The 27876-nt window shown below is 50.6% G+C and overlaps 1 protein-coding gene across 1 annotated transcript; it reads left to right on the plus strand.

Moving 5' to 3' along the window:
• Positions 1-699: 699 nt before the first annotated feature.
• On the plus strand, positions 700-10290 carry BckdhA (Branched chain keto acid dehydrogenase E1 subunit alpha). Its single transcript, XM_037216632.1, has 10 exons — positions 700-914; positions 2640-2849; positions 3184-3275; positions 3934-4037; positions 4532-4693; positions 5652-5796; positions 6595-6798; positions 7246-7417; positions 7960-8054; positions 9840-10290. The coding sequence occupies exons 1-10, from the start codon at positions 828-830 to the stop codon at positions 9913-9915; spliced, it is 1347 nt and encodes a 448-aa protein (XP_037072527.1). The 5' UTR covers positions 700-827; the 3' UTR covers positions 9916-10290.
• Positions 10291-27876: the final 17586 nt, after the last annotated feature.

Here is a 27876-nt window from a genome sequence, read left to right on the forward strand (position 1 = left end):
CATTAGGTTATGCTTTACGGCCCTCAGTTGGCCCCCAAAGATCCATAAAATGCATGACCAGTGACGTCACACACTCACGTGATTTGGTAGCTTTTATTCATCACGCCAGTGCTTGCAGTAGACAGGTACGAAGCTAAAAATGGACCTTGACGTGTTGCGACCAATATTTAGTCGAATATCACTGACGTCACGATACCCAGTGATATTTCACGGAACATGATACACCGCGGCCGTGGGGCCTAAGTGCACTCGTATCAAGTGATGATTGGTGACGTCACACATTCAGGTGATTCGGTCAAGCTTTTATTCGGCACGCAAATGCTTGCAGCAGACAGGTACGAAAGGTAAAGGTGGAATAAGGCCCGTTGCGCCTGATGTTTCATTGAATACCAGCGACGACATATCGTCAGGTGATGCTTTACGGCATTCATTGCACCCAAAAGAGCCCTAAAGCCTCACAACCAGTGACGTCACATATCCAGTCGAATACCAGTGACATCATATCGCTAGCAAATGCCTTGTAGCCTTCAGTCGGCCCAAAAGAATCCCGATCGATGCAAACCCATTTTCAGTGACGTCACTACGTCGGCTGATACCTAACAGCATTTCTCCATCATGGCAGTACAGGAACCCTGTAGCCAGCGTAGCTCTCTCCCCACCGTCGGCAATACAGGTACCCAAGTAAAAAAAGCCTGTTGGCCCGCCCGGGCTGGCGGCAGGTTAAAGGTTGTTCTAGGGCCTCGTTGAAGACTCGTGTTGCGTCGGGTGAGCATCCTCACGACTACGGGCGTCAGATTTTCTACACTTGGCCATTGAACCGGGAGGTCATGTTGCAAGCCGGCGCAAAGAAGTTGTGTCCACTACTGCGCAGTGTGTGTGCTGTGAAACGGGCACACATCCCCCGGGTCTTACAAGTAAGTTTATGCAACTTTATGCGTGTGTTTTAGCTACACACAGGCTGGGCTATGCCCAAGGTGCAAAAGAAAGCCAATGATAATACCTGTAAAGCAATGATATTCTATTCATAAGTCATAAGACAGCAACCATTTTCCACCCTCCTTTCCCCTGGTTTCACCCTGATTATACTGGATGAACTTCCCTGATTCCAGCATGAGTTATGACTGCATCTGTGTGTAATGTTGTGCTGTCCAAAGCCTCTCCTTCCTTGCTTGTTGTTCTGTTATCAGGATCTCACTGCCCCTATCCATGTGTATTAAAAACATTGATTTGATAAGTGAAAATCATGTTTTACTCATTGTGCTTTCCACACACACCTATTTTGTAATAGCTGGAAAGTGTCAAATGTATTGGTGCCAAGTGTGGACTGATTCTACTTCTCCACACAAATTTTCCATGCTGCTCCTTTCACGAGCTGTGCTTTGACCTAGATGTGCATGGTGTGCATTTCAAAAAGATTAATGGTTTAAAAAGATTTTGTGTATGATTCATAACAAGTATGCCTGTGAGGTTAAGCGAGTGGTTATAAACCACTCATCGCAAGTGAGTGGTTATAAAATGCTCAACTCAAGTGAGTGGCTATAAAACCCATTGTCCATCAAAATTGTTATAAGTTACCAGTGGTTATAAAACACTGAATGTACCACCACCTGGCCTTTATAGGTGCATGAAATCAGGGAGGTTTAAAAGGCTGAAATGCCTTCTGCTTCATTTTCCCATCCATTGCTTTCAAATTCTTACAAATTTGCCCTCACTAGTTGCAGGTGAAATGTTTTTACAAGAGATACTGACTGCTGTGTCCTGTTCCCTGAGGATTCCAAAATTCAACCAGTGTTGTGCATAGGAGGGAAATATAAATTAACTATATCATAGTCAGGGCTCTCTGTCAGTCTCTGCACCCACAGCTCAGTGGCTGCTCATCAGTTGCCCTTCTATCCCAAACTTCACCGCCTGACCTGCCCAGCCAATTTGTCAAGCCTGAGGCACCTGGATCTGGGATGATCACTGGTTGGTTTGATACTAATTGACTAATTTGAGCAAGAGGAGGAAGAACAGGCATTTAGCCCCAAGCATGTTGTATCACAGCAGTGATGAAGATTTACATTTTTGTCACTGAAGTGGTCAAATATTGACACACCACTCTCTCCCCCCCCCCCTTAAATTTGTATGCCCTTATTCATTCTTGGATGTCTGTCCTATCTTTCAATGTGACTGATCCTGGGTTGTTTTGATTTGTTGTGCTGAAATATTTTGCTGTGCTTGCAGCTGGAACTTTCTTGGTGTAATCTGAGCAAGGAGTTTGTATTATGGTAATTGATCAGCACTCATTACTCAAGTTGATACAGGCAGTGTCATCAAATTTTGTGCAGCACACTTGGCTTTATGATTGTGGTAAGGTGTGCCACACTTAGATTCTCTATACCGTCATTTGTCCCTAGTGTGCAATGCCATAAAATCCATGAAAACAAATTTTGCAAAATATATAAATAAAAACCTTTGTCCACTAGAGCTGGATGAAATAGCATGCCTGTTGCCTGCCACTGCATAGTACCACACACAGCATCACTCACCCCATGAACACAACAACATCCCAACTCGCATCCATCCCAGTTTGTGCCGCATACCACTGTTGGGAGTGCGTGTGCCGCCGATGACCCGACACGGCGCCGGCCGGCCGGCAGGCGCGCCCGCTCAGCACCGGACTGGGCGGCTATACGCCGACGGACTCGGTCGGCAGCGATGGCTCGGAGGTGCGCCCCCAGTTCCCGGGCGCCACCGCCAGCTGGACGCACGAGCTCGAGTTCGTCAACGCCGACCGCTACAACGGCATCCCCATCTACCGCGTCATGGACCGCGACGGCAAGATCATCCGGCCGGAGGAGGAGCCCAAGGTGGGTGGGGGTGCAGCGGTGACCCGGCCGTGGGACGGGCTGTGGGTCAGTCGAGGTCGTGACGCCGCCGGTTGCGCCGAGGCGTGGCGGAGCGGCCAGTGAAGCGGGCTGAATGTAGGTGCTGACGCAGAAGTGACTGCAGGCTGCTGTCCTCCTCTTAGAGGGGGTTTCTTTAGACTCAGACTGTAGTGACTATAGGTAAGCCGCTTGCTGAGGCACTGACGTCGCTAGCTGAGGGTCGCTCAGGTGTTCTCTGGTGAGAGGGAAAAGGCTGTTGTGGTGAGCTTGTGTACCTTTGCGGCTTGTTTCAGATCCGCTCCTCCTTTTGTTGCAGATTCCCGACGGTACCCTGGTGGAAATGTACAAAAAGATGACACTGCTTAACACGATGGACAAAATTCTCTACGAATCTCAGCGGCAGGGAAGGTAAGAGCTGAGGTCTGACCCAGAGGTTTCGGTTGCGATATAAATGACGTTTGGCTTGTTTCATTCAGGTATAGTAGTGTCGTAGTTCAAGAGAGCCTCTGGGACAGTGTTACATTAGCACATGTGTCTAGGTGGTCGTAGCCCTGCTGCCCGAAGCGACAGTCTGGCGTCTGAATGATGGACTTGATGGGATGCAGCATGGAATTCTTGATAGTTTGGCGAATGTTGCTGCTGTTGCAGGTGTTTAAGGCTCAATTGCTTACTTACCACTCGTGGCTTGGTTATTACATTGTCCATTAGCAGCAGACACCCGCGACGGCCGTTGGCTGCGTGGCTGGTGACAGTGTGTTGACACGGCGGCCGCCGGCTGCGTGGTTGGTGGCAGTGTGTTGACACGGCGTCCGCCGGCTGCGTGGTTGGTGGCAGTGTGTTGACACGGTGGCCGTCGGCTGCGTGGTTGGTGGCAGTGTGTTGACACGGCGTCCGCCGGCTGCGTGGTTGGTGGCAGTGTGTTGACACGGTGGCCGTCGGCTGCGTGGCTGGTGACAGTGTGTTGACACGGTGGCCGCCGGTTGCGTGGCCGGTGGCAGTGTGTTGACGCGAGGTCCGGCCGACAACGTCCCGTTCCAGCACTCACACTCGTCGCGGCTGCCCTCAGGATATCCTTTTACATGACCAACTACGGAGAGGAGGGCACCCACATGGGCTCGGCGGCCGCGCTCAAGCCCGAGGACTTTGTCTATGGACAGTACCGCGAGTCAGGTCAGTGCGTCTTTGGACGATTTTGTGAGTCAGGTCAGTGTGTCTTCTGGTAGTACCGCAAGTCAGGACAGTGTGTCTTCTGATAATACCGCGAGTCTGGTCAGTTTGTCCTTTGGTAGTACCGCGAGCGAATTCAGCGTGTCTTCAGGCAGAACTGAGTCTGCGCAGTATCTTCAGATAGTACCGCGATTCAGGTCACTGTGTCTCGAGCTGTACCGAGGTTCAATGTAGTACTGAGAGTCAGGGCAGTGTGACCATCGCCGAGAGCCAGGTCAGTAAAGTGGGTACCGAACGGGGCCCGGTCAGGGCAGTGCTGGGCGTCAGATGAGACGGACAGGCGGCGGGTCAGATCGTCGCACCCGTGGCCAGGTCAGTGGGCGGGGTGACGAGCGCCACCACAATACGCCATGCCTGACTGGCCTGAGGAGGCCGACTCTCCAGCGTAGCGCCAGTGCGCCCCGGCCCAGCGCGCTCACCGGCGCCGCCCGCGGCAGGTGTCCTGATGTACCGCGGCTTCACCCTGGACCAGTTCATGAACCAATGCTACGGCAACGAGATGGACGAGGGAAAGGGTCGCCAGATGCCCGTCCACTACGGGTCGCCGGCCCTCAACTTCAGCACCATATCCTCGCCGCTTGCCACGCAGATGCCGCAAGGTAACGACTGGGCGTCTATCTGCTGGGAGAAACTCGCACGTCGCGTGGCGTGATTAGGTTGCGTAGGGGGTGATTTCCGTTCGCAGCGGTCGCTCAGTGTGTGGTGCTTGACCGGCAATACTTGTGCACATTTTGGAATGGAGTCGAGATGGGGGATCGCGGAATGCTTTGGCATGCCGCGAACAGCCGCCCCAAAGCCTGGCATGCTTTGGGGCGGCTGGCGTTTTATGCAGTGGCAATGTTCTCTTGGCGTAGTAAGGTGTCAAGTTATCACAAAGGAGAGAGGGAAGGGGGCTTGATCTGCTTGCACTGCCCCTCCCACTTATGCGTTGCATTATTTAACTGATCATATTTCAAGTTGGCATCGTGTGCTCAACCTCTAGCACTCAACCTCTGGAATACTTGTGTCCCAAAGTTGCACCTAATGAAATAAACCAAGAAGCACATTGTGGAAGTGGCGTAGGCTGCTGGTAGACTAATTCTGAATAGTGACCTGATCTGAACTGGCCCTTGTAGGGGAACAGAAATGGTTGGAATGGTCTCCTTACAGTCTAAACGCCTATTTGCTTGCCCTCAATGCCCATCTTGACGTGTTAGCATATGTTTTAACTGCGTCTGTCAGAACGGCAGCTTTTGACCGCTGTCACTTCTGGTGACCTCAAATTTGACCTCAGCCAAATTCGTGTGCATTCTGTATGCTTCGACGAAACCTTTACAGCGGTACATCTGCTTTGTCATACGGCGTCTGTAAGTTGGAGATCCCTGGGGCAGTCAACTTCCCCGCCCCCCGGCCGGGCGCTCTTGTCTCTGACCCCCGGCCGGGCGCAGGTTAAATGTTTGCGACTTCAGCTGCTGGCCAGCACTGCTTCCCAGTGCTGCCGTCGGTGCCTGCTGTCGGTGGCAGTGCGTCCCAGACACACCGCTCCGTCCTCGTTGTAAAGTGCCGCCACGTTGGCAGCGGTGGGTACGGCGTACGCCTTCAAGCGCAACCAGGAGGACCGCTGCGTGATCTGCTACTTCGGCGAGGGCAGCTCCAGCGAGGGCGACGCGCACGCCGCCTTCAACTTCGCCGCCGTCCTGGACACGCCCGTCATCTTCTTCTGGTCGGTGGCCGAGCTGTCGGGGTGGTAGGAGGGGGTTGGGTAGGATGACGGGATGTGATGGTTGAACTCACTCCGTACTTGCCTTGTTTGCGGTAATAAGCATCTTGCATGAACATCATTTTCCGTTGGAATAAGGGGCAAGGTTTCGCCACGCTTTCTTTGAAGACGCTGTTGAGAACGCCAAAGAAGTGTAAGAAATGTCATTCGCGTTTGCGCCTGCTGTCGGTATGCCCGCCGCAACGTACGTGCTGAGAGCATTGCCACCTATGGTGAGCACACCGTGTTGGTTATGGGCATGCCGTGTTTGATTCCATGGCCGATCTGACGGGACTCTTGGTCGGAAACCCGGCGCGTGTGATGCCCCTTCGCTCCACACCCGTCGCGCTCCACACCCGTCGCGCCCCACACCCCTGACTTGAGCCCCCGGGCGCCTCCTCTAGCGTGGACGATGCCCCCTCTCTCCACACTTCTGACTTGAGCTCCCGGGCGCCTCCTGTAGCGTGGACGATGCTCTCCTCGCTTCACACCCTTGACCTGAGCCCCCGGGCGCCTCCTGTAGCGTGGACGATGCTCTCCTCGCTTCACACCCTTGACCTGAGCCCCCGGGCGCCTCCTGTAGCCTGGACGATGCTCTCCTCGCTTCACACCCTTGACCTGAGCCCCCGGGCGCCTCCTGTAGCGTGGACGATGCTCTCCTCGCTTCACACCCGTGACCTGAGCTCCCGGGCGCCTCATCTGGTGTGGACGATGCCCCCTCGCTCCACACCCGTGACCTGAGCCCGCGGGCGCCTCCCCCAGCCGCAACAACGGCTACGCCATCTCGACGCCGACGCGCGAGCAGTACCGCGGCGACGGCGTCGCCAGCCGCGGCCCCGCCTACGGCATCGCCTCCATACGCGTGGACGGCAACGACACGCTGGCCGTGTACAACGCCACGGCGGCCGCGCGCCATAAGGCCGTCACCGAGAACAAGCCCGTGCTGATCGAGGCCATGACGTACCGGTGAGCTGCACCGTCCCCGCCCCGCCGGCGGCGGCCGGCCGCCAGCGCGGCGGATGGGTGGTGGAGGGGACGGGTGAGCGGAAAGGGGCGGTCGTGGTCTGGATGTGGCTATGTGCTCTCGACCAAAGCAGCGCGGGTTTCGTGAACAGTTACGTTTGTTGGTTTGGTGATGTTCGTCAGTTATGTTCTGCCGTTCGCTCCCGTTTGTGGTCGGCATGTTTGCTCGCCTACCGAATACCCGTCTCCGCCGAATCGCCGCGCCGTGCCGGTGTGACGTCACGGACCGTGCCAGGGCCGTGTCAGGCCGGCAGGTCGGCTGAGTGTGCTTGGGGGGCCGCCGTGACGTCATTGTGACGTCACGGGCCGTGTCAGGCCGGCAGGTCGGCTGAGTGTGCTCGGTGGGCCGCCGTGACGTCATTGTGACGTCACCTCGGTGGGCTGCCGCAGGATCGGCCACCACAGCACGTCAGACGACAGCTCGGCGTACCGCTCTGTGGACGAGGTGCGCTACTGGGACTCCACGGACCACCCCATAGCGCGCATGCGACTCTATCTGTCGCACAAGGGCCTCTGGGACGAGGGCAAGGAGAGGGACTGGAAGAACTCGGCCAAGAAACAGGTGCGGAAGCGTGCAGTGGGCGTTGAGGGGGAGGGGAGGGGGGCAATGATCAGATGCAAGCTGATTTGGACATTTGTGCTTCCGTTCATCGCGAGGGTGTAGGAGAATGAGTAATGAAATCTTGCCCCGGCTGCCTGAACGTGTACAATGCATGCATAGCTGTTTTTTCGACTGTCCAACAGTTTGTCGCGATGTGGACTTTTGTGTCACGAACACTGCCATTCTCTCCGTTTTTTTTTTTTAGAAAGTCGTGTGTTGTCGGGCCGTTTTGTCCACGTAGTACCGTCCGTTGGTCCCTCGGACCGACCGGCCGGCCCTGGGTGGGACCCCGTGCAACCGTCCGTTTGTCCCTCGGACCGACCAGCCGGCGGTGGGTGGGACCCCGTGGCACCCTCCGTTGGTCGCTCGGACCGGCCGGCCGGCCGTGGGTGGGATCCCGTGGCACCGTCCATTGGTCCCTCGGACCGGCCGTCCGTGGGTCGGTTCTCCCGACTGCGAGTCCCGCGCGCCCACCCGCGCCTCACCGTCCGCCGGTGCGCCAGGTGATGGAGTCGTTCCAGCAGGCCGAGAAGCGACCCATCGCCAACTGGGAGAACATGTTCACCGACGTGTACCAGGAGCTGCCGCCCCACCTCGAGTGAGTACTGACGCCGGGGTGCCGCAGCGAGGCGGCGCTGCACGCCCGTCCACCAGGCGGTGCTGCACGCCCGTCCACCCCCGGCCGGCGCTGAGGTCTCCCCCCCCCCCCCCCCTCTCCCACGCGCCGTGCGGGAGCTGAATCCCACCCTGCCTAGACCGGGCGCGAGTTCTGGCCCATCTCAGATGGAGATGTGTGCTCACTCGAAGAAGACATCGACAATGCACAACGAAGATATTTCGCTTGGAGCGAGCCGTCAATGTAGACACATGAGGAAACTATAGATGTCTCTGCCTGCGCGCTGATTAGAACTCGCGAGTAATCTCAAAGAAGTGTCTCACTAGTTCTTCGAGTAACCACTGAATCCATGACATACCTCGCCCTCGAGGTAGCTGCTCCTTTCCCATATTGACTGGATGAACCGCCGTTTGACCAAGGGTTGGGGTACATCAAGCGCTTGATGTGCATCACGCATTGTCCAACCACTCGTAACAACCCACGTCCAGTCACGCTATTCGTCTCGAAGGACCTTGGAGCTAATTGATCATGCAATAACCGAGCCTACTCACATGGTAATCGAATGAGGGTCGCAGCTTGTAAAAATGCCGCCTTCGTTGTGTAGGAGATGCTGTATACCCACCAACCAGCGAAACTACGATTTTCAGAGTTTCCCGGCGTATTGCTTGGCCTAACTGACTCGGAAAAGTCAGCTGGAGCTGGTAGCTGTCCAAAGAGGGTGGCCTTAGCTCGGGCCGGCCGTTTCCCAATATCAGGACGAAGAAGGGCGAAAAAGCTAGACCGATGAACCGCATCGCGCTTATTTGGAGAGCGGGTTCAGGCCTGGCTGAACGCCAAGCCACCCGTGGCATTTGCCATCAGGAATAATAAACAAGACTCGGCGTTCCATATGTACCATACACTGATGTTAGCGAAAGAAATGTGGTGTTTTGGCGTCGCACCGCTTTTTTCACATCCATTTTGCGCTTCCACGCTTGTTGTTTATTGATCCTTATGTCCAGAGCGATGCAGCGGTATAATGGAATCTGGGTGGGTGGCCTGTGACTTCGATCGGCATGAATACCTTGTGCGTTAAGCGTCCCTTAGCGAAGCCCCGCCGTGCTGTACATTCCACAACTATCGCACCTGTATTTAAGACTGAAGCGTTATCTGACAGTGTGGAGCATGATATCACGTGTATGATGTGGAATCAGAGGTGAGAGCGATCTTCTCCTGTGTGCGGCTCCAGTCAGCAGATTTCTGACGGAGGCTCTCAGCAGCATCATTTCTTCTGTTATGAGTCTTTTCCGTAGATGGGTACGCAATTCCCTACCGCAAGTTAGTGCTGTTTCTTTTCTCATCAAGTAGGCACACGGTGAATTTGCTGGCATTTTTCCGTTGCACGGAATCGACATGATCAAACACTATTGTGTCACGTATACTAACATATTTTACAAACATGACATATATAAGGAGAGGGCTTACCACGGGAAGTAAATCCTCAACTGTGCAGATATTGACGCCATGGGATGCGTTCTGCTGATGTATTGACGTTGTTTTGAAGATATAATTTCCGACTCATCCAGATGTTTCCATGTCATATATCATGTCATGTCATATATCCGCCTCACCGTCATGAAATTGCGACGTCTGCAGAAGCTGCCGTCATTAAGAGGTTGCGTAAACATTCTGTCGTGCATCCCGCCAAGGAACTTAACCGGCGTGCAGCTGCCTTGTTTGTGCCTCTCCTTGGTGTAGATCCGACGCATAATGAGATCTCTTTCGCAGGACCCAGATGAAGTCCATGCGCGATCACATGAAAGAATACGGCAAGCACTACCCGGCTACCAGTGATAAGAAATAGGACGATCTCGCCGATCCAGTTGATAATCGCGTCAGCTGATTGCTCAGCTGATGCGTCTTGCGACCGGCCAGTGCGTGTCTGTCACTCATCTCGGTGACTTTTAGCGGTCGTAATGTTACGGCTTCGTGAGGAATGCCTCGTGATTTATGGCAGGCCATCGTGCGGGCAATCACGCGAGAGCGCGGCGTGTAGTATGACCACATCGCTGTGGAATTCTGTGCAATATGCGCTGGAGGAGATACGGCATAACTCTCATAGTGCGATGCTCCAGAAGTTTTGTAAAGCGTCCGTTAGGCGTTTGATCTTGCCCAAGGATTCTGTTTATGCGTGGATTGGAGTGATACAGTGTCAGTAAATGACGTGCTACCAAAAAAACAAACCATAAAGGTAGACGGGTGCGGGTATTTTGTATGGGTGCATGGTGTTTTTCATCTGGTGATATAGTGTAAGCAGGCATAAGGCCTATATGTAGATGGCGGGGGTCTCGTGTGAACAAGCGTACGAAGTAAGTGCACATGGCGATATTTGTTTGTATCTGTGATTGTGTAATTGTGTCTTCACCGGCTGCTGGTGCATCACGTTGAGCCGTAAAGGCTTTGAACACCAGAAGGCATGAAATAAGTCATTAATGGTGCGCATAGACGTGAATGTTCGGCTTTTGGTAGCTCGACGATCATTGGTCCACAAATAAAGCTATGGCGAACGAATTGGTTTGGGTGCGATATAGTCTGGTGGGTTACGATTGAATAGCGGACGGGCTCCAGGACTTCTTTTGTGATCTTTCTCAATATGAGTTCGGATTGTTAGCGGGAACTCTTTGAAAGGACATAAATGAAAGAAATATTCGTGTGTATCAGTCTATTTCGAATAGCCGGCTGTAAATACACACAGCATGCATATTTAATTGAAAACGACCGGTGATGGTGCGTTAACGAGCTGCGTTGTGGTAGATTATGGGCCCCCTGTCTTCACAGAATCATTGTGACAGCGACGTTTCGCACCAAGCCACTCGTCACATGTTTGCCAGTATGTTATGGTGCAACTTTTCTGGATCGTATCTCATGCCTGAGAAATATAACAAGCGCGAGTGAAAAGTCGCACGTTTGTAAGACGGCAGTTATGCGACTACGAGATGCATAACTACTGTCCTCAAATATTGAACTGCAACAACCACCGCAACTTGCATACCGTTAAAGCATCTGGAGAAAGTAGATTGTCCTGAGAGGAGCAAATAGCCATGTGGATGCGAAGCTGTCGGTTGGATGTGTACAAAATCGATCAGCGACGAGAAAAACAGCGCAAGACTATTCTTCAAGTGCTTAGCTATTGCACAAATTTAATTAACAGCTGCACCCACATGATTATGTACCTGTAATTTGGTCGGAACCTTTCGATTCCATGGATTTCTGGGATCAGGCGCCTTAAAGCACTGATTGTTTGAGCACTGAGCCTGCTTTCCAATCGTGAAATTCCAATTCGACATCATGTGGGGGAGATAATTTAAGTTGCCGTAATGTTCGGTACAGTCTGCCCCGCACTCTGACACTACCTGGCCTTGGGTGACAGTGGCCTCCAGCTGCAGGGTATCCTTTATCAGGGACGAATAGCAAGCGACTCGACTGAAGCGACTCGAACACACCCGCCCCGCCACAGATGGGGTGGAAGACAGGCCCCTCCAAGGGCCTGCTGACTGATTGAGGGGTGTGCGGCTGTAGGATTGTTTGCTTTCTTCGTCTTCGTACCAGAAAACGCAATAAGCAGAGATGCGCAAAACTCGAAATTTATCACTTGTGATAGTTTTTTCCTGCGACGATGACATGTAATCTCGCAACGCTACGCATCCGACATTGAAGAATGCAGGAATAGTTTTGCATGAGCAATCTTAGGTAACAGGTAAATAGCGGAAAAAATGCTGCGGAGACAAAGGTCTAGAACGTAGAGCAATGCACACAAAAGCTTGTAATCAGGAATCAGCTCTGGTGTTCAATCAAGCATGTATATAGAATATGTACTGTCATGATAGCCGTGCATACATATGCGTATATAAGATGCATGATATGTGGGTATATATATATATATATATATGTGTGTATGCACTTAAAACCACCGTATTGTCTGCTGAAAGGCATCACCCTGAAATCGATTTGTTGAAATTGTGGTATTTGCATCTCGGACATCTTGTGTTTCCCAGCTATCCGTTGTTTGTGTGGTTCCAGCTCATCTCGGGGTGAAGTTGTGTGGGAGTGCTTATGTCCATGACGTTTGAAGCGCGAGTGAAATTCCTTTTCCGTCCAGCTGGTGACGATGCAACGGACAGAACTATGTTGTCTGTCGGTGACAAGAGCTAATTTAAGCCCGTAATTCCAGTCAACACAGAGACCACTTGCTTCAAACTTAACATTCCACACCTTCAGTCCCCAAACGCCTTTCGTATAATGCAGTTAAGCATGCGTTCGGAACGCCCCTTTCGGCCCATTCGCCGTTAAAAAGATAGAATTTCTATCGCAAACATGTCATTCAGTGACGAACTCAGCAACCCTCGCCGTCTGTTTAAAGCTATTAGCATCCGGTGTGCAGTGTACGGCCGGCGGCGACACCCGGTGCTGACGCTGCGCCGTCAGTGCTGCGCTCCACGGCCGGCCATGGGGCGGGGAGTGCGGCGGCGGCGGCGGCGGCGGCGGCAGCGGCGGGGAGCTCTCCGGGCCGTCACGACCGGGCCATCTCGGGGGCCGAGCCGAGCCGCGGGGCGGAGCTGGCGCCGCCAATCGGCAGGCAGACCCAGCGAGCTGCTCCGGCCGGCGGGCCCACCCCTTCACTGTACCCGGCCGGCCAATTAATCATAAATCAGTTATCCAATAATACACCCATCAGCGCCCGGGTCCGTCTCAAAGGGCCCGGGCGCGGGGCCACAATAAAGCAGGCGTGATTACGGGTGCAGGGCCGGGGCGGGACCGCGCCGACCGCGCACACGAATACAGGCGCGGCTATTTACGGAGCGGCAGCGGCGCGGTGAATTACCTCGGTCCCCCGTCCGGTACCGCCCCCTACACGGCTCGGCTGCCGGCGCTGTGAGTGGTGGCCGGCCGTGCTGCGGCGGTCCGCGCCGCCCCCGTCAGCCGCGCGGCTCGGGCCCGCCCCGCGCACGCCCTTCTCTGGGCCAGCCCCTGCATACACTCACGCTGGGACAGCCCCTGAATACGCTCACGCATACGCCAGGGAGCGGGCGGGGAACGGCTGGCCGCGGCTGATGAGGGAGAGAAGCCGCGCGCGTCTCTGGAGCTCCCATGTTCAGTCGTCGGGCCCGTCAGTTCTGTCATCACTGTTACGCCGACGTCGTGCCGTTGGTTGTCACGGCTGTTTTGGTTCGCCTCTTGAAAATCAGTGTCCTTCCAGGTTAAGTCATGATGCGTCATTGTGGTCCTGTGCCCGGGCCCTTTGAGATGGGCCCGGGCGCTGATAGGTGTACTATGGGAGAACTGATTTATGATTAACTGTGACCCTCTCAATTTTGATAACAAAACACTGTACGCATCTTTACATCCTCTCATTGCATTTGCATTTCTGGTGTCACGGACAAATGTTTTATTTTGCGGTCAATCAGACACTATGACAACTAAATAGCAGCATGCTCCCTATCTCGTAAACATCGTTTCCCAAAATGTCATGTGCGCATACCGATCGAAGAATTTATTTGGTTAATGAAATGAACAACAGCTTCACACTTCTACGTTTTTGTTCCGAAGGTTTATGGGTCTTTGATAGCGGAAGATCACCAACAAAAACTATTACTGCTCCTTCAAGCAGGTCCGGCTCTACTGCCAAAAAGAATGAAGCGCATGCTCCTCTAACTAACGTCATAGCCTGTTTTCAAAAAGAACATACCTCGAAATTTTTGAACCACAGTTACAGCTGAATTCTATGACAATATAATTATCTATTTTAACCCAAACTTAACTTAAATTCGTCCAAGGACATCCCCACTTTTCGGCCGTCTTACTCCGCGCCGGGCTAGGGATGTGGATGCCACCCTCAAGCATCACGCCTGAGATCACGGACCCGGGCTAGGGATGTGGATGCCACCCTCAAGCATCACGCCTGAGATCACGGACCCGGGCTAGGGATGTCGATGCCACCCTCAAGCATCACGCCTGAGATCACGGAGCCGGGCTAGGGATGCGGATGCCGCCCTCAAGCATCACGCCTGAGATCACGGAGCCGGGCAAGGGATGTGGATGCCACCCTCAAGCATCACTCCTGAGATCACGGACAATTACCGGCGGTGCGGTGAGATCTGGTGAAGCTGGCGATGCATTCATCGCCCTTGCTCTGTAAAGCGATCATATCAGGCCATGTCGGGTCAGTGGGGTGTGGCGCTTTTAAGAAGGCTCGCAGAACCTTTTTATTTTTTGGCTGTCGTCTAGCCGTGTTTTTTTTCTGCCTATAGGCAGTGAATGTTACTTTCGTACATCGTATTTAGCATCGAACCAGATTCAGAACACGATTTGGGGTATTCTACAACAAAAGTGCCGTTTTATCCCTTGTCGCTCTGTCCTCCTTCTGACTTATGTCCTAAACATTGAGGTTGCCCTAACCTGGAGGGCAATTGGTTGGCTGCATCGGTCAAACCGGACATTGCTGGTTCGCCGAACACCAGGCTTCTCGCTGGCCTTTGTTCGTGGCTTTAGACAAGCTTCCCAAGCCCGTTTGCTGACTCCACCCCTGGCCAACGGCCTGGTTGGTAGCAGCCCCGACCGGCGGCGATCCATTGCCGAAAGGTTGGTTACCGCGCTGCGGATGCGTGATAAGTTCTCTTTAAGGTAACGCGACCAAATATTTTGAAAACTCGAAAACGAGTAGCATGCTGCGATTCTTCATTTCCAAGTCAGTTACTCAAAGTCAGTTCAAGCCTATCTGGAACACTGTAGAAAGTAATTCCAATTGACACGCAGCTAGTTATTGGGAAGTTATTGCTACTGACAAGCACGAACGAACCGGCATGAATCAGGCAGCTGCAGGTCAAGCGCTCGCTTATACATGCTATTGACCACGCTAGCTGGAATATCGGCTGGTTTGATGTGCTAGCGGTTGGATTTTGCGAATTTGCGCTGCCTTATGTAGACATGTCAGTGTTTCCACTGGCTTATGCCTGCTCTCGGTTGGGTCAGGGGCCGGCCAGTTTGGGCTACACATGACATCCAATCGCTGCTCTAAATCACACTGCGATGATCTGATTATGGGGCTGCAGGACGCCTTGTTTAGCGTTGGACAAACGTTATAATGATAGAGTTCTAGATGCACCTTCGTTCAGTTTAGCCGAAACCTAGGTGACTAAGGCCCTATGAGCCTCATCCGAGCCCGAGGAGCCTGGTAACCACTGATCATGTCTGTCTAGCACGAGTCACCGACAAAAGGGGCACTGATGAAGCGTATGCGCCCTAATTCCCCAGCGTGCGTAAAACCTTGCAGGCTGAATATTAGCCCACTTTCATGCAGATAACTGAATTGAATGCGCCTACCTCAAGGGCGGATCTGCTCTCCGCCAGCCTCACGGCAGCGACGGGGTCATGTCCTGCCCCAGGATCCTCAGCTCACAATATTTTGACTTGATATCATTGCGTCTAGTACCGAAGTTGGAACTAAGCTCCGCTCAAATGGCCATTGAGCCTCCAAGATCCCATGCTTTCTCTGCACCTAACTAACAATATGAGACATATATAACGCCGATTTCAAAGGCAATAACCACCAAATGTGATACCTGCTGGCTGTTGTTGCTTATGCTCTCTTTTTAATTCTCTTTGAGACTTCTGATATTTTCTGATATCAACGATGGTCGTCGACTTCAAATAAACCCTATCACTGCACGTGAAATATCCCAACACCCACCCCCCTTCCACTTATCATCCGAGTGCAACAAGTTGTATCACTATAAAATTGTGTCGCTTGCGCACATGCAATTTTGCACGAACACTGCGAGACCAAACAGCTAGCATACATCTGTCCGAGAAATGTTCTGACACCATGCTCAACATTGGACTACTTGTGCCGCGGTAGCTGACGCCCGGGACCTCCTAGATGGTGACATGCATCAGATATAAGTTCTTCCCAGGTAAAGGTGTGCGTCCAGGAAACCGCTTGTGCTTTGTGAAATGCTGTTGATTGACTGGTTTCCCATGGATTCAATACTCCATGATACATAGCACCCAGATGCGTACACTGGATGGCTAGACGAGGATAATTTAGGCGAACCTTGGCGAGTTCCGGGTTGTTTCTCACATGAAGCTCAAATAAAATGCACAATGCCAATGATGATGTACGATTTCCCATTGCTTTTGTTTGCTTTGGCCACTGGTTTTCGCCTTTGGGACAAAGTGCCTAATTTAAAATGCCCAGTTTCAAAATGGGAGGCTATGATGCGCGAGTCCACCAGTCGCTTGTTATGTACTTTATTATTTTCCTCGGACACTGCACGCCCATTAGCTTTCGAACGGGTCACACGAAAGTTTTCCCGGCTTATGTCCCTCATCGGTGCACATTACGTCAGCACCATTCTTATCGGGTACACTCGGTCATCTGCGCAGGGGAGCCTGAAATAAAACCGAACTGTCTCATTTCTTCCATTTCAAACCACTCTTATACCCATCGACACCTCACCACGGACGACCTATATCAGTGGCAGAGCAGGCCGAATTTAGTGCGTTGGATATACATGACCTTGAAAAATGGGTTGCAAAAAATAGAGATAATTCGACTTAATAACGGAACCACCATCCCCTGATGGGGCTTGGTAGGACTTATTACAGATATGGGCGTAAATGTCTATTTTCAGTCATGGGGTTTGGTTTCCTGTTTGTGTCTTTGATATCCGCCATTCATGCTCCACTCGGTAGGAATCTGAACGAAGAACTGTGGCATTCACATTACGGATGTTCTGTGCACAGTTTCTGCTATGGAAATGCTAGCAAAGATACTCTTCAAGCACGGTTTTTGGAACGTCAAATTGTCCTTTCTAAGTATGTGTTATATGTGTTTATATGTGTATGTTGAAATTCCTGCACGGCTAGGAAAGCGTCTGCGAGAGCAGGAAACCCTCCCAGAACGCAATAATAACCTGCGACAGCCAATGGCGAGACAGAACGGTACACTTCTGCCCAGCTATGTTCAGCTTCTGAAATAATTTGTTATGTATGGTATGCGCTCCACACCTGGTAATTTAAAAAAACTGACCCCGACAATCTTATTTCCAGATTGGCAAGCTATCAATAAGTGTCCACACATGCTTCTTAAGTTGCATCAAAGTGGCACACATGCTGGTCTAGCTGTTGCGTAGACGCTTTGAATCAAGTTGATTATACACGTCGCCTTGGAAGAAGATACTTCGTTTACATTTATGACATTCATTCATTACAACTTCAGCTTCCTTCCGGTTTCTAGGGCTGAAGGCACGGCGTACAACTAGCTATTTTTTTTTTTTTTGCTAGCCCGGACCCGAATCATGCATTACACAAAACACATTTTTTTGCGTTTTATTTCAAATCTGACACAATTTGTTTTGCCACGTCTTCTCCACTTACCGTCAGGGGCGCAGAGCGGGTTCCCGTACCCAACGATAGCCAGAAGACGACCGCCACCTCAAACACGGGACAGGTGCTGCTGATAGAAGCGATCTACCCCTAATTTGCTCCTGTACTCATCCGTCTTCATCCTTTCTGCCGTCCACACAAATGTGTTCTTTTTATCAATCACTATCAGAACCTTGCTCCACAAGATTCGTTCATCATCGCTCGCTGTTTAGGCTGACTTTTACTAGTCTTAATTTGTCGTGATTTTCCATTGGCCGGAGGAATTTCCGCTCTCACCAGACCGGTTCGCGAACGATGAACGCTACAATTCGCAGAATCATGTCCAACGGAAGCATGCAGCACACACGCAAGGTAATTTCGTGGCTCATTAAATGGCTGTAGCAGATGGCAATTACCCGCATCATTAGTATTGATGGGCCTGGCCAGTGTGTTGAGCTTGCGAGAAGCCCTCGGTATGTGTCGCCATGGTTACCGAGACGCGCTCCGTGCTGCTCTTCGATGCCTCACCGCCCTCGGCAGGTCGTGACTGCACACGTTTATGAATGGAAAGGTGAAAGCCCAGCACCTGTTGTGCAGCAGACTTTGTCCTCGCGGATGGGTTGGAGGCGCGGATTACCGATGATATGCTACAGTCTGAAGGATTGATAGAATAATGTTTACCGAAAGTCTCATGGGATATTATAGAATAATGATTGAAAGAGGATCAAAATACCATTGCATCAGTGTCTGTTTTCCAGCAGGAAAAAGCTTCACATGATAACAGGATTCACAAGTGCGTGTCTTGTGCATCCCAGAAAACCCTCACTTAAATCTGTTTTGCATCTGAGCATTATCAACCTTGGCTACGACAGTGACGCATTGACTGATGAATCGTCATATTAGCTGGACAGACACAAGGTAAACAACGTTCAAGCTGGAGGTAAGGACACAGGGCAAATTTCGCGTCGAAACGAAATTAATGAGGTTTTTCCGGGGGCATGAAGCACGGAGAAAGCTCTAGGTGCTTTGTGTATGAGGAGCGTTTTGCTATTTGGAAAGAACTGACACTGATGAAGTCATATTTGGGCGACGAGACATAATATACCGAAAGCCTTTGGTTAGCATTTTTCAAAATTACGTAAGCTTTTAAGTGCGCTTGCGGGAACATTGCGCATATAGACGAGACAGTACTAATAGCCTTACTCCTTAAGAAGTAGAATAACCAGGAGAATGGGGAAATAGATGGAGTGCTTCGGTTACATATCTTTGTAAAGGCATTTAGCCGAAACTTGTTATTTCATGAAGTACTCATTGTCATATACAGGCCTGTAGCCGAAACATAATATCTGTATCGCCATTTCTCCGTTTATTCTAGGAGGAATAAGGCTATTAATACTGTTTCATCTGTTAACGCTATTCTGTTAATCCTGCAGACTGCAGCATATCATCGGTATTTCCCGGCACCAATCCGGCCGTGAGGGCAAAATCAGCCTGCCGGCCATTCTGTGTTCTGCTTTCATCCCTCCAATCATACACGTTGAGGTAGCCGTGTCAGGAAATGGCGTGCCACGTTTCAAAGAAATTTGAAAAGACAGCTTTGTCCTCTGAACTGCGGTAGCTCTCCTGAGGATTTGTGTTTCGTGCTTCTGTGCGTTACTGGGGTGATGAGTCCAGGGTCTTTGTCACCTGTTATGCATGGTACGGATTCTGACCCCGAAGCTAGGCTGCGACAGCCAATGGCAAGACAGAACGGTACACCTCGGACCAGCGATGGTCTGCTTTTGAAATATTCTGCTGTGTGTGGTATCTGCTCTACGCCTAGCAATTTTCACAACAAACTGAACCCAGTAATCGTGTTTTCAGATTTATGAGCTATCAGTAAGCGTCTACTCATCCTTCTAAAGTTGATATCAAAGTGGCACACATTCTGGCCTAAATGTTGTGTAGACACTTTGAATCAAATTGATTTTACACATCAGCTGGGTGAAAGGTGACGTTAACTCCCACCTAACCCTGTAAAGCTATGGGGCACATTTTCATAAAGCACAGCGCCACAGCTGAGCTGCTTAAAGTGAAAATATTTCTATATTTAAGCTCGACTGAGTCGACCGAGAGCAAAGATCGTGTGCTTTACTGATAGGTTTGGCTGTCAAATCACCAACCTCTACACCTTGGTCAATGCTTTGCTGGTCGTTTTGTCCAATCAAATCAGGGGAACTATTCCATTTGACGCTCTGAAAAGTGTTAAGTTCTTTATCTTTGCGATGGCATACATATTTTTTACATGTTGTAATCCTGTAGCGTAGCCGGCCCATGCATGCTTGGTAAGTAAATCATTTTGCCACACAAAACCACGTGAAATGAATAAAGCTCATTGACATCTGATGCACACACACGATGGGCATATCGGTAATGAAAGCTAATGAATTTAAGGGATCATTTTTATTTGTATATCCAATCAGCATATTTCCATAGCATTATTGATGTATTTACTTGAGCTACGCTTCAAGAACGTATTTGACCCAAATTAACGGATCTGGCTGGCTCATGCGGAAAAACTGCATCCTCGGCTGTTCAGCCTCAGGAACTATGCACCTATTGAAATGAATAGCGTCGCTCGCAGTACGGGATTGGGAAAAGGCTCCATTTTGCGAAAATAATGTAAGTCGCACATGTAATCACCAATCAGCGGGGGGCGGCACCAGTCTTTCACCACCCCAGACTGCTCAGCAGGGTACCGCACCAACTTCTCACCACCCCAGACCACTCAGCGAGTCACTGCACCAGCCTCTCACCACTCCAGACCCCGCAGCGGGGTACTGCATGTATCGCATCAGCCGTTGACCACCACAGGCCACTCAGCGGGGTACTGCGCAAGCCTCTCACCACTCCAGACCTCGCTCAGCAGGGTACTGCACCAGCCTCTCATCACTCCAAACCTCGCTCAGCAGGGTACTACACCAGCCTCTCACCATTCCAGACCACTCAGCGGGGTACTGCGCCAGCCTCTCATCACCCCAGATCTCGCTCAGTGGGGTACTGCACCGGCCTCTCACCACCTCAGATCTCGCTCAGCGGGGTACTGCACCAGCCTCTCACCACTCCAGACCTCGCTCAGTGGGGTACTGCACCAGCCTCTCACCACCTCAGACCCCGCAGTGGGGGAGCTTCGCCGGCCGCCATCCACCGCTCCGTTTTTCTCGGGCGCTCTCGTCTCACTCCCGACGCGCCGTTTTTGCCGGCTGAATCGGTCATAATTGGGCGGCGATTCTGGCGGCCGTCGGCGGCGCCGGCTGCCCCCGCGCCGTCACGGGGCGGCCTCCGCGCGGCCCGCGCCGGCAGCTGAGCGTGACAACGCCGCCGCCACCGAGAGGCCGGCCCGCGAGCTGTTGTCGGCGCGTACGCGCCCGTTTTTGCCCCCAGACGATGCTGTGACTGGGTTTATAATGAGCTCAAATTAGAGCAAACAACGCGGCCGAACACAGCGCAGAGGCCGCCAGCGAGGGCTGCGGTGCGCTGCAGGCAGCTGGGGAACGCGCAGGCGGGAGGACGCAGCACGGCGTGCAGCCCGGGGAACTGGGGGAACGCTCCGATTCGAACGCGGTAGAAAATTGGTGGTGTTCTGAGGGGCCTCTGTCGTTGGTTTACCTGCGCCGAGCCGGAGAGAGAAGGAGAGACTGCCAATCAGGCCCGGAGCCAGATCGGGGTGATAGGTATCCGCTGCTGGTAGATGTTTGAATGGAGTGGTCACAAAACAAAAACCGTGGGCCGCTTGTTAATGAGAAACTCGGAAACCCTCAAATCGATTGGCCAAGGCTTAAAACGATATTTTCGTTTCCTCGGGAACGCAAGGAAAGTTTGTTTATCAGCTCTAATCAGTCGATAGTCGCACGTCATTTAGATCATTTCAGGCACCTGGACACCCCTAGTTCCTTTGCAAGGGAAATGCTGACTTTCCTCCTAGTAGTTTGAGAACATAGGTGCTGCTTACATCGGAAATCGAGAATGGTACAATAAATCGGAACCAGACGATTTCAACTTTTGTGAATGGAAGCAAAGCTCACATGACCTGCGCAAATGAGAACCGACAGCCGCCATGAGCTGAGATACATTTACGTTTGTCTAGAGATGACGAAGGCTGGTGAGAATGCCCGGGACCAATGAAAGCCGAAAAACGCCCGATGCTTACGAGTAGACCTTTTTACCAGCTAACCACCGGCGTCTCGAGATATATCACGGACTCCATGCCACTGACTGAGCAACGTTCTGAAAGAAACTCAGAAGCGCAGTTGATCGTTCGTGGTAGGAGACACACGCTTCGAGGTGTTCCTCACGTCACGCTGAAGGCACATTTTGCCGTGGCTGTAGAAGGCGAACTCGTCAAAAGGCTTGCAGTGATTACGTATGGCCTCCTGACCGTTTGCCGTATGTTAATGAGACCATGGCCAAATTCACCGGACTCCTGACCGCACTTCGCCGCGCCAAGCACACTTTCGTCATGATGCTCCTTCGATCGCTGCTGATGAATAGATGGAATGCGTTATCAGGTACTTACTTACACGTCACGGAGCCTGGGTGCCACACCCATCTCGCTCGTGCAACGTATTGCAACTTCAGCGCGCGCGTGGTCTCGGTTCGCTGCACACATGACCACCGATGACGGAGCGTCACATGTCTCGGACGTCACACGTCCGAGGCATGTGACGCTGGTCCTCGAGTCCGCCATCTTCACACGCTCGGTCATGTGACGCGTTATAGGTACAGGTCGTGCGGCCAGCGCCTCCAGCGCTTCTCCCGCTGTTTTCGTGGAAAGCGGGTTTTAGCGAATTTTCGAAAGCTAACTGAAGCGTCGCGCGATGTCCACTTCTCCTGATAAGTGGATTGCTATCTGTGTGTTTTATGGATATGTGTGTGCTTTAATCGGGACAATCTGCAATGTGTTCTTTTTTATTGGTCACGCCGGCACATGAAAAGCAAGCAAGCAAATGGAAAACTTCTCATAAATAAGCAAACATAGCCTAGAAGGTCCAGCCGGTGCAGCACGTGACTTAATATTGAATCAATGCGCTCATTATCACACAAGGTGAACATCGGTTGAGTAAGGGACCTTTCATTCATGGAATATGTAGCCATTGGCGGCCATCATACATTCACGTTTTCCTCATTAATTTGATGGTTATTGGTTCCAATTTCCGAGCCTGCATTATCTGGTTGCAGCTTTAATGTGGTCTAATTGTGAATAATTGTTCGCTAGGCACCTGGATCGGTTTTCTCTAAGGGTAGATTGTCAAGTGCGCCCGATAACATGGCGGCCACCATCCACCTTACTCAAATACAACTTATTTGTTTAAAAGAACGTTGTGCTTCAAATGCTATCAGGATGCCTACATAGCAATACAAAGAAGATGGGTACTACCTTTGACGCTTGTATTACAAATTAATGTAAAAGGTAATGAAGGAATGTAAATATGTCTTGCCACGAAAAGCTACCCATATAGTAATATACTAATAGTATTGTATGCAATTATGGAGTTAAGCCATATAATAAAGTAATAAATCAACATAAATAATGTAATAAGATGTGATAGAGACGTACGGCATAGTTACCACAGCGTCTGTATTATATTCTAGTGTCCACGTCAAGAAACGGGCGCCGGCAAAGTTCCACCATCTTATGTGAACTTGTTTGTTAGTAAGACACATTTTGCTGCACGCCGCCTAGTTGGTCCCACCTGTGCGACGAACTAGGCTGCACATAGAATTGTAGAATGCGCATAGAATTGAACCATGCAGATAAAGCTAGAATATGAGAGAATGGAGCCCGCTACCTTGTTAACTGATATGAATTATACTTATGATGCCTTCGGATAATCTTCCGTCGAGACTTCAGGAGCCAGAAGTGCATTGATGGCTAATGCCCGTGCATGCGCCGAAATAAACAGATGACTTGAAAGTTGGCCGCATATGAATTTGATTTGCCTTGACATTTTTAATGACAAATTGGGGAGTTCGCAATGATTTTCAGTCAAGGCATCTGCAACCACAGTATTGCAAATGCAAATATATTTGGCGGATATTACCACCAACGAATGGGATTTGTTTTTTTTCTGACCAGCTTAGGAAGAGGTGGCATTAGGGGGTTTCCGGTGGATTGTAAAAGCACTTGTAGATTGGACAGTTTCGAGCTCTGTTCATGTGTCCGGTGCATTTGCTTGCACCGCGCACGTCTTGCGCACGCTTGCACCGACTTTCACGTTTTCAGCTGTTTTTACTACTGAGATCTGGCATCAGTCACAACTGGCGGGTCCATGGTCCTAACACGATAGCAGTCGTAGGTTTGCGTGCGTCATTTTTCTGTTGTTAGTAAGTACAAGTGCTTATTCCCGCCCCCCCCCCCCCCCGGTAGGAGTTGGCTTCATGTTGCCGCGGCGCCCTGCCGCCAAGACCTGGACCTGTTCCGGTCCATTCTTATCTCGCTCGACCTATGAGTGGCTCCAGATTCCTGCGACTGGCTTCAGACTACTGACTTTGGACTGCTGCGACTGGCTCCAGATTGCTGTGACTGGCTTCAGACTACTGACTCCTGCGACTGGCTCTAGGCCTCTAAGATTCGCTCCAGACTCCTGCGGCTGGTTCTAGATTTCTACGATTGGCTCTACACTCCTGTGGCTGGCTCTAGACTTCTACGATTGGCTCCAGGCTCTTGCAATTGGCTACAGACTTCTGCAAATGGCTCTAGACTCGTACGACTGGGTTAAGACTCGCTCTGTCTGCGACTGGCTCGAGACGCCTGCGACTGGCTCCAGGCTCCTATGACTGGCTGAAGACTCGCTCGACCTGCTGGCGGGCTCGTAATCAATGCCCCGCCGTTTGAGATGGCCGCGTCTTCCGAGTGCGCTGTGTATGAACTATAAGATGCTATTTTCAAGGGATTTGTTTCCCTTCTCACTCATTTTCCGCAGGTATCCAAGTGCGCGAGAACGCGAAGGAGGGATAGGGTGCCAAGAGCAACAACTTTTCAACTCTGTTGAAACTTTCCGTATGCTTCGCCTCCCCCTTTTCTAAGTAACAAACTGGCGGTAGCCCTAAGGCGCTCGGTGGAAAAACCGCATTTTACTCAATTTATATTCGCATTACATTTTACGTGCGGTGCATTTCGCTCCAATCCCATGTGGAGGCCGTTTCGGCCAGCCAAAATTATGAGATTTATCAGACCGACTTCGCCACGTCTGACAAAACGCAAATTTGTGACTTGAAATTACTTCTTCTTCGGGAAGAAGCTTCGTAAGGTCAGCAGCGCACTCAAAAGGTTAAAAGAGGGATACAAAGCAAGCACTATCGAGCGTAAACAAACCATTTAAACCTTCTGCTTATCCTTTGCATTACGACGTCGCGAGTCCAACTCAAATGCATGTATGCGAGACACGATGGGAGCAATGTCAGATGCAGGACCTTGGAAATAAGGAGAGAGGGGATGGGCTAAAACATCCTAAGCAGCCAAATGTTGCAGTGTTGCAAAAGTGCCGGTTGACCATCTCCTCTATATTGTAAGATCTCTGGTCTCCCCTGCAGCACTGCAGATCAGTGGTAGATGCAGGATATGCTGACTCGCTGAAGCAAAAAGACGTTTTCGGTACATCTCTGAAACGTGCACTGTGTGAAACAAAGGCTTTTTCTCCATTTTTCCGTGACTGGTGCCGCCACGGAGACTTCATGCGTCCGTCCCACACTATTTTAACCCTGCTTGAGTGTCGAAGCCACTTTCCTGTCAATACCCAGCCCGTTCTAAATTGATCAAACTGAAATTAGCCGCATCGCACTTCTAACACCGTTACACTCCTGTTACCAGATTTGACCAGATTTGCCCCTGTCACCAGACTTGACCGTGTCTGCACTATCCGCGCGCTTATCATCGGTAAGATGGCCGGCAGCAGGCTGACAGCTATCCTTTAAACAAGCACTCATTGATCGCAGTACCAAAGCAATCTCGCTGCGTGCTCCCTATATCCACACGATAATCTGAGGTATTGAAAATACATCATTTGTGAGCATTTTCTTTCTGGCGTACCTAGTGAATGAGTAAGCGAGTGAAGAGACCAAGCAAGGCGAGTGAATGACATACGAGTCTTTCTTGTTTGCTTGCTTGTTTGTATGCAATTCGTGGATTTATGACGATCGTAAAAACGTACCGAATAAAGCTTTGTCTCAATAGGATCTTTGTGCGGTTATGCAGTGCTTAGGCAATGTGAGAACCCACAAAACTGTTTATTTATGTTTATCGCCTTCAAATGCACAAAATACCGCATTGGATGGGTGGCATGAAAATTCATCGAGCAAACGCACGAGCCATTCTGTGGAACAATACTACAAAGCGGGAGCCGGTGATGTATAAGACAACTGCTGCTTCAGGGGAATACCAAAGGTCGATTGTGATCGTTCCGCTGCATTCATACAATAGTAAGCATAAATGCATAAGTTATGTGAGGTCTCGCTGAGTCTAAGCATTGAATAATCCTACCACGGCCGAGCTGAAAAACCACGCACTGAGCTAATCAATCCTAAAGTGCGTACCAAGTTGATCTGTCCTACAGTACGTATCGAGCTGATTTGCCCTACGCTACGCACCGAGCTGGTCAATCCCACAGAACGTACTGAGCTGGCCTGCCCTACACTATGTACTGAGCTGATGAATCCTATAGTACGTACTGAGCTGATCTGTCCTACACTAGGTACTGAGCTGATGAATTTTGCAGTACGCACTGAGCTGATCAATCCCACAGGACGTACTGAGCTGATTTGTCCTACACTACGTACTGACCTGATGAATCCTACAGTACGTACTGAGTTGATCTGTCCTATAGTACGTATCGAGCTGATCTGTCCTATAGTACGTAAGGAGCTGAGAAAGAGATGTGCGGAGGATCAGATTCAGAATCTACAGCAGCGAATAAGACACAATGAAGTCAACAATGAAACCACTTACAACGTCTGATCCATGCATGCATGCACGCATTTTCGAATTCCTATATCTGCTAATATGAAAGCGTGTTTGAGATGACTAACAGCTTTCATTAGTGGGAGTAATGTGCCGATACGAGCCTCTATAAAGTCTGCGGCTGTTCCGTCGTGCCTTCCACAAATCAAGCCTCATACCAATTGGCCCAACCCGAAACAAAAACAAAAATGTTTTATACATCTCTGGCTCAGCCGGGACGTCCAAATTATCGGTCAAAATTTTGCAGCAATGCTTACTGCAAAATTTGCCGGGACATGTCATTTGTCACTTTGCACTGAAGAAAAAGTAAACACAAGTCGCATGGTAATAGTCAGACGGTTTTACGATGAGATAGGAAGTAAACAGAGGATTTCGGAGCGGCATCGCCGCACGAAAGTAGGATTGAACGGCGTTTTGGCCCCGCAACATGCTTTGAAATTCTACGCCTCTGTATGTGTAATGAATAAGATGCATTTTTGAATTGAAAATGTCTGTAACGTTTTCGTTTTACTCGTCAGTAAGATTTCGAGAAAAAAAAACTCGGAGAGGTATGACAGCTGAGATGCGCGCGCAACTTATGCAGTGATAACTTTGTCTGCAGTTCGTTCGTTCCATGCGGAAGGCATCCGCGCTGTTTTGCGGTCATCTTCAGTGCTAAAGGTTTATCGCAATTTTTGCATTTCTTTTGGAAATCCGGCGTGCTTGTCTCGCCGGGCTCGACTTAAGTACGTATGGATTATGTACGTAGTAAGGTCAATTAAACTGGGAAAAGACACTTACTGCATAGGAAGGCAGATCTGTTTTGCTGCTAGTTTTGATCAAATTGCAACATATCTATCAATATGTGGTTAGCTTACAACTGAAATGAAATATAAATGTTACCTATCTGAATCAACAGCATGCAATTAAGTGGACCAAAAACTTCCCATATGTATGTGGAGTTTTATGTCATCAAAAGCATGCTTCAACCAGTGAGCCTCAAAGTGTAATACTTATCTTCATCGTTTTTCTTTCCTTTTTTGATCACCAACCTGAGGGTAAGTCACCGAAGTCTTAACATTTCACTTCAGAGTTTACTGGAGGAATAATTACTTACGCCGGCATGCAACCCACTACGCATTTGGGAAGTCTCTCACTAATGTAAATTGCTGCTTTTATTTTAAATGAATAATAATTATTGACAATTTTTTATCGTAAGTGAGCGGGAATGATGGCAACATTGGCCTAGATTTATAGCATTTACACTCGAGGGTTAAATAGTCAGAAGATTTGCCCCTCGAATGCCCAAAAAGTATGGCATCACATCGGGGCAGGCTTGGTTACGTGAGCATCTGCGAGTACGAACTAATGCGCCTGAGACGAGCAGGAAATGCCATTGGCGATGAGAGGTTATCGCTGCCTGTGAAG

This window comes from Pollicipes pollicipes, unplaced genomic scaffold (genome assembly GCF_011947565.3).
Source record: "Pollicipes pollicipes isolate AB1234 unplaced genomic scaffold, Ppol_2.1 Scaffold_4002;HRSCAF=4701_pilon_pilon_pilon, whole genome shotgun sequence".
In the NCBI taxonomy this organism is placed as follows: Eukaryota; Metazoa; Arthropoda; class Thecostraca; order Pollicipedomorpha; family Pollicipedidae; genus Pollicipes; species Pollicipes pollicipes.

Bases quoted from the DNA above. Each gene is read 5' to 3' on its own strand.
- BckdhA (XM_037216632.1), top strand. From the start codon at position 828: ATGTTGCAAGCCGGCGCAAAGAAGTTGTGTCCACTACTGCGCAGTGTG. The intron at 3,276-3,933 runs GTAAGAGCTGAG...GGCTGCCCTCAG, and splicing joins GAATCTCAGCGGCAGGGAAG to GATATCCTTTTACATGACCA. The intron at 6,799-7,245 runs GTGAGCTGCACC...GGGCTGCCGCAG, and splicing joins ATCGAGGCCATGACGTACCG to GATCGGCCACCACAGCACGT.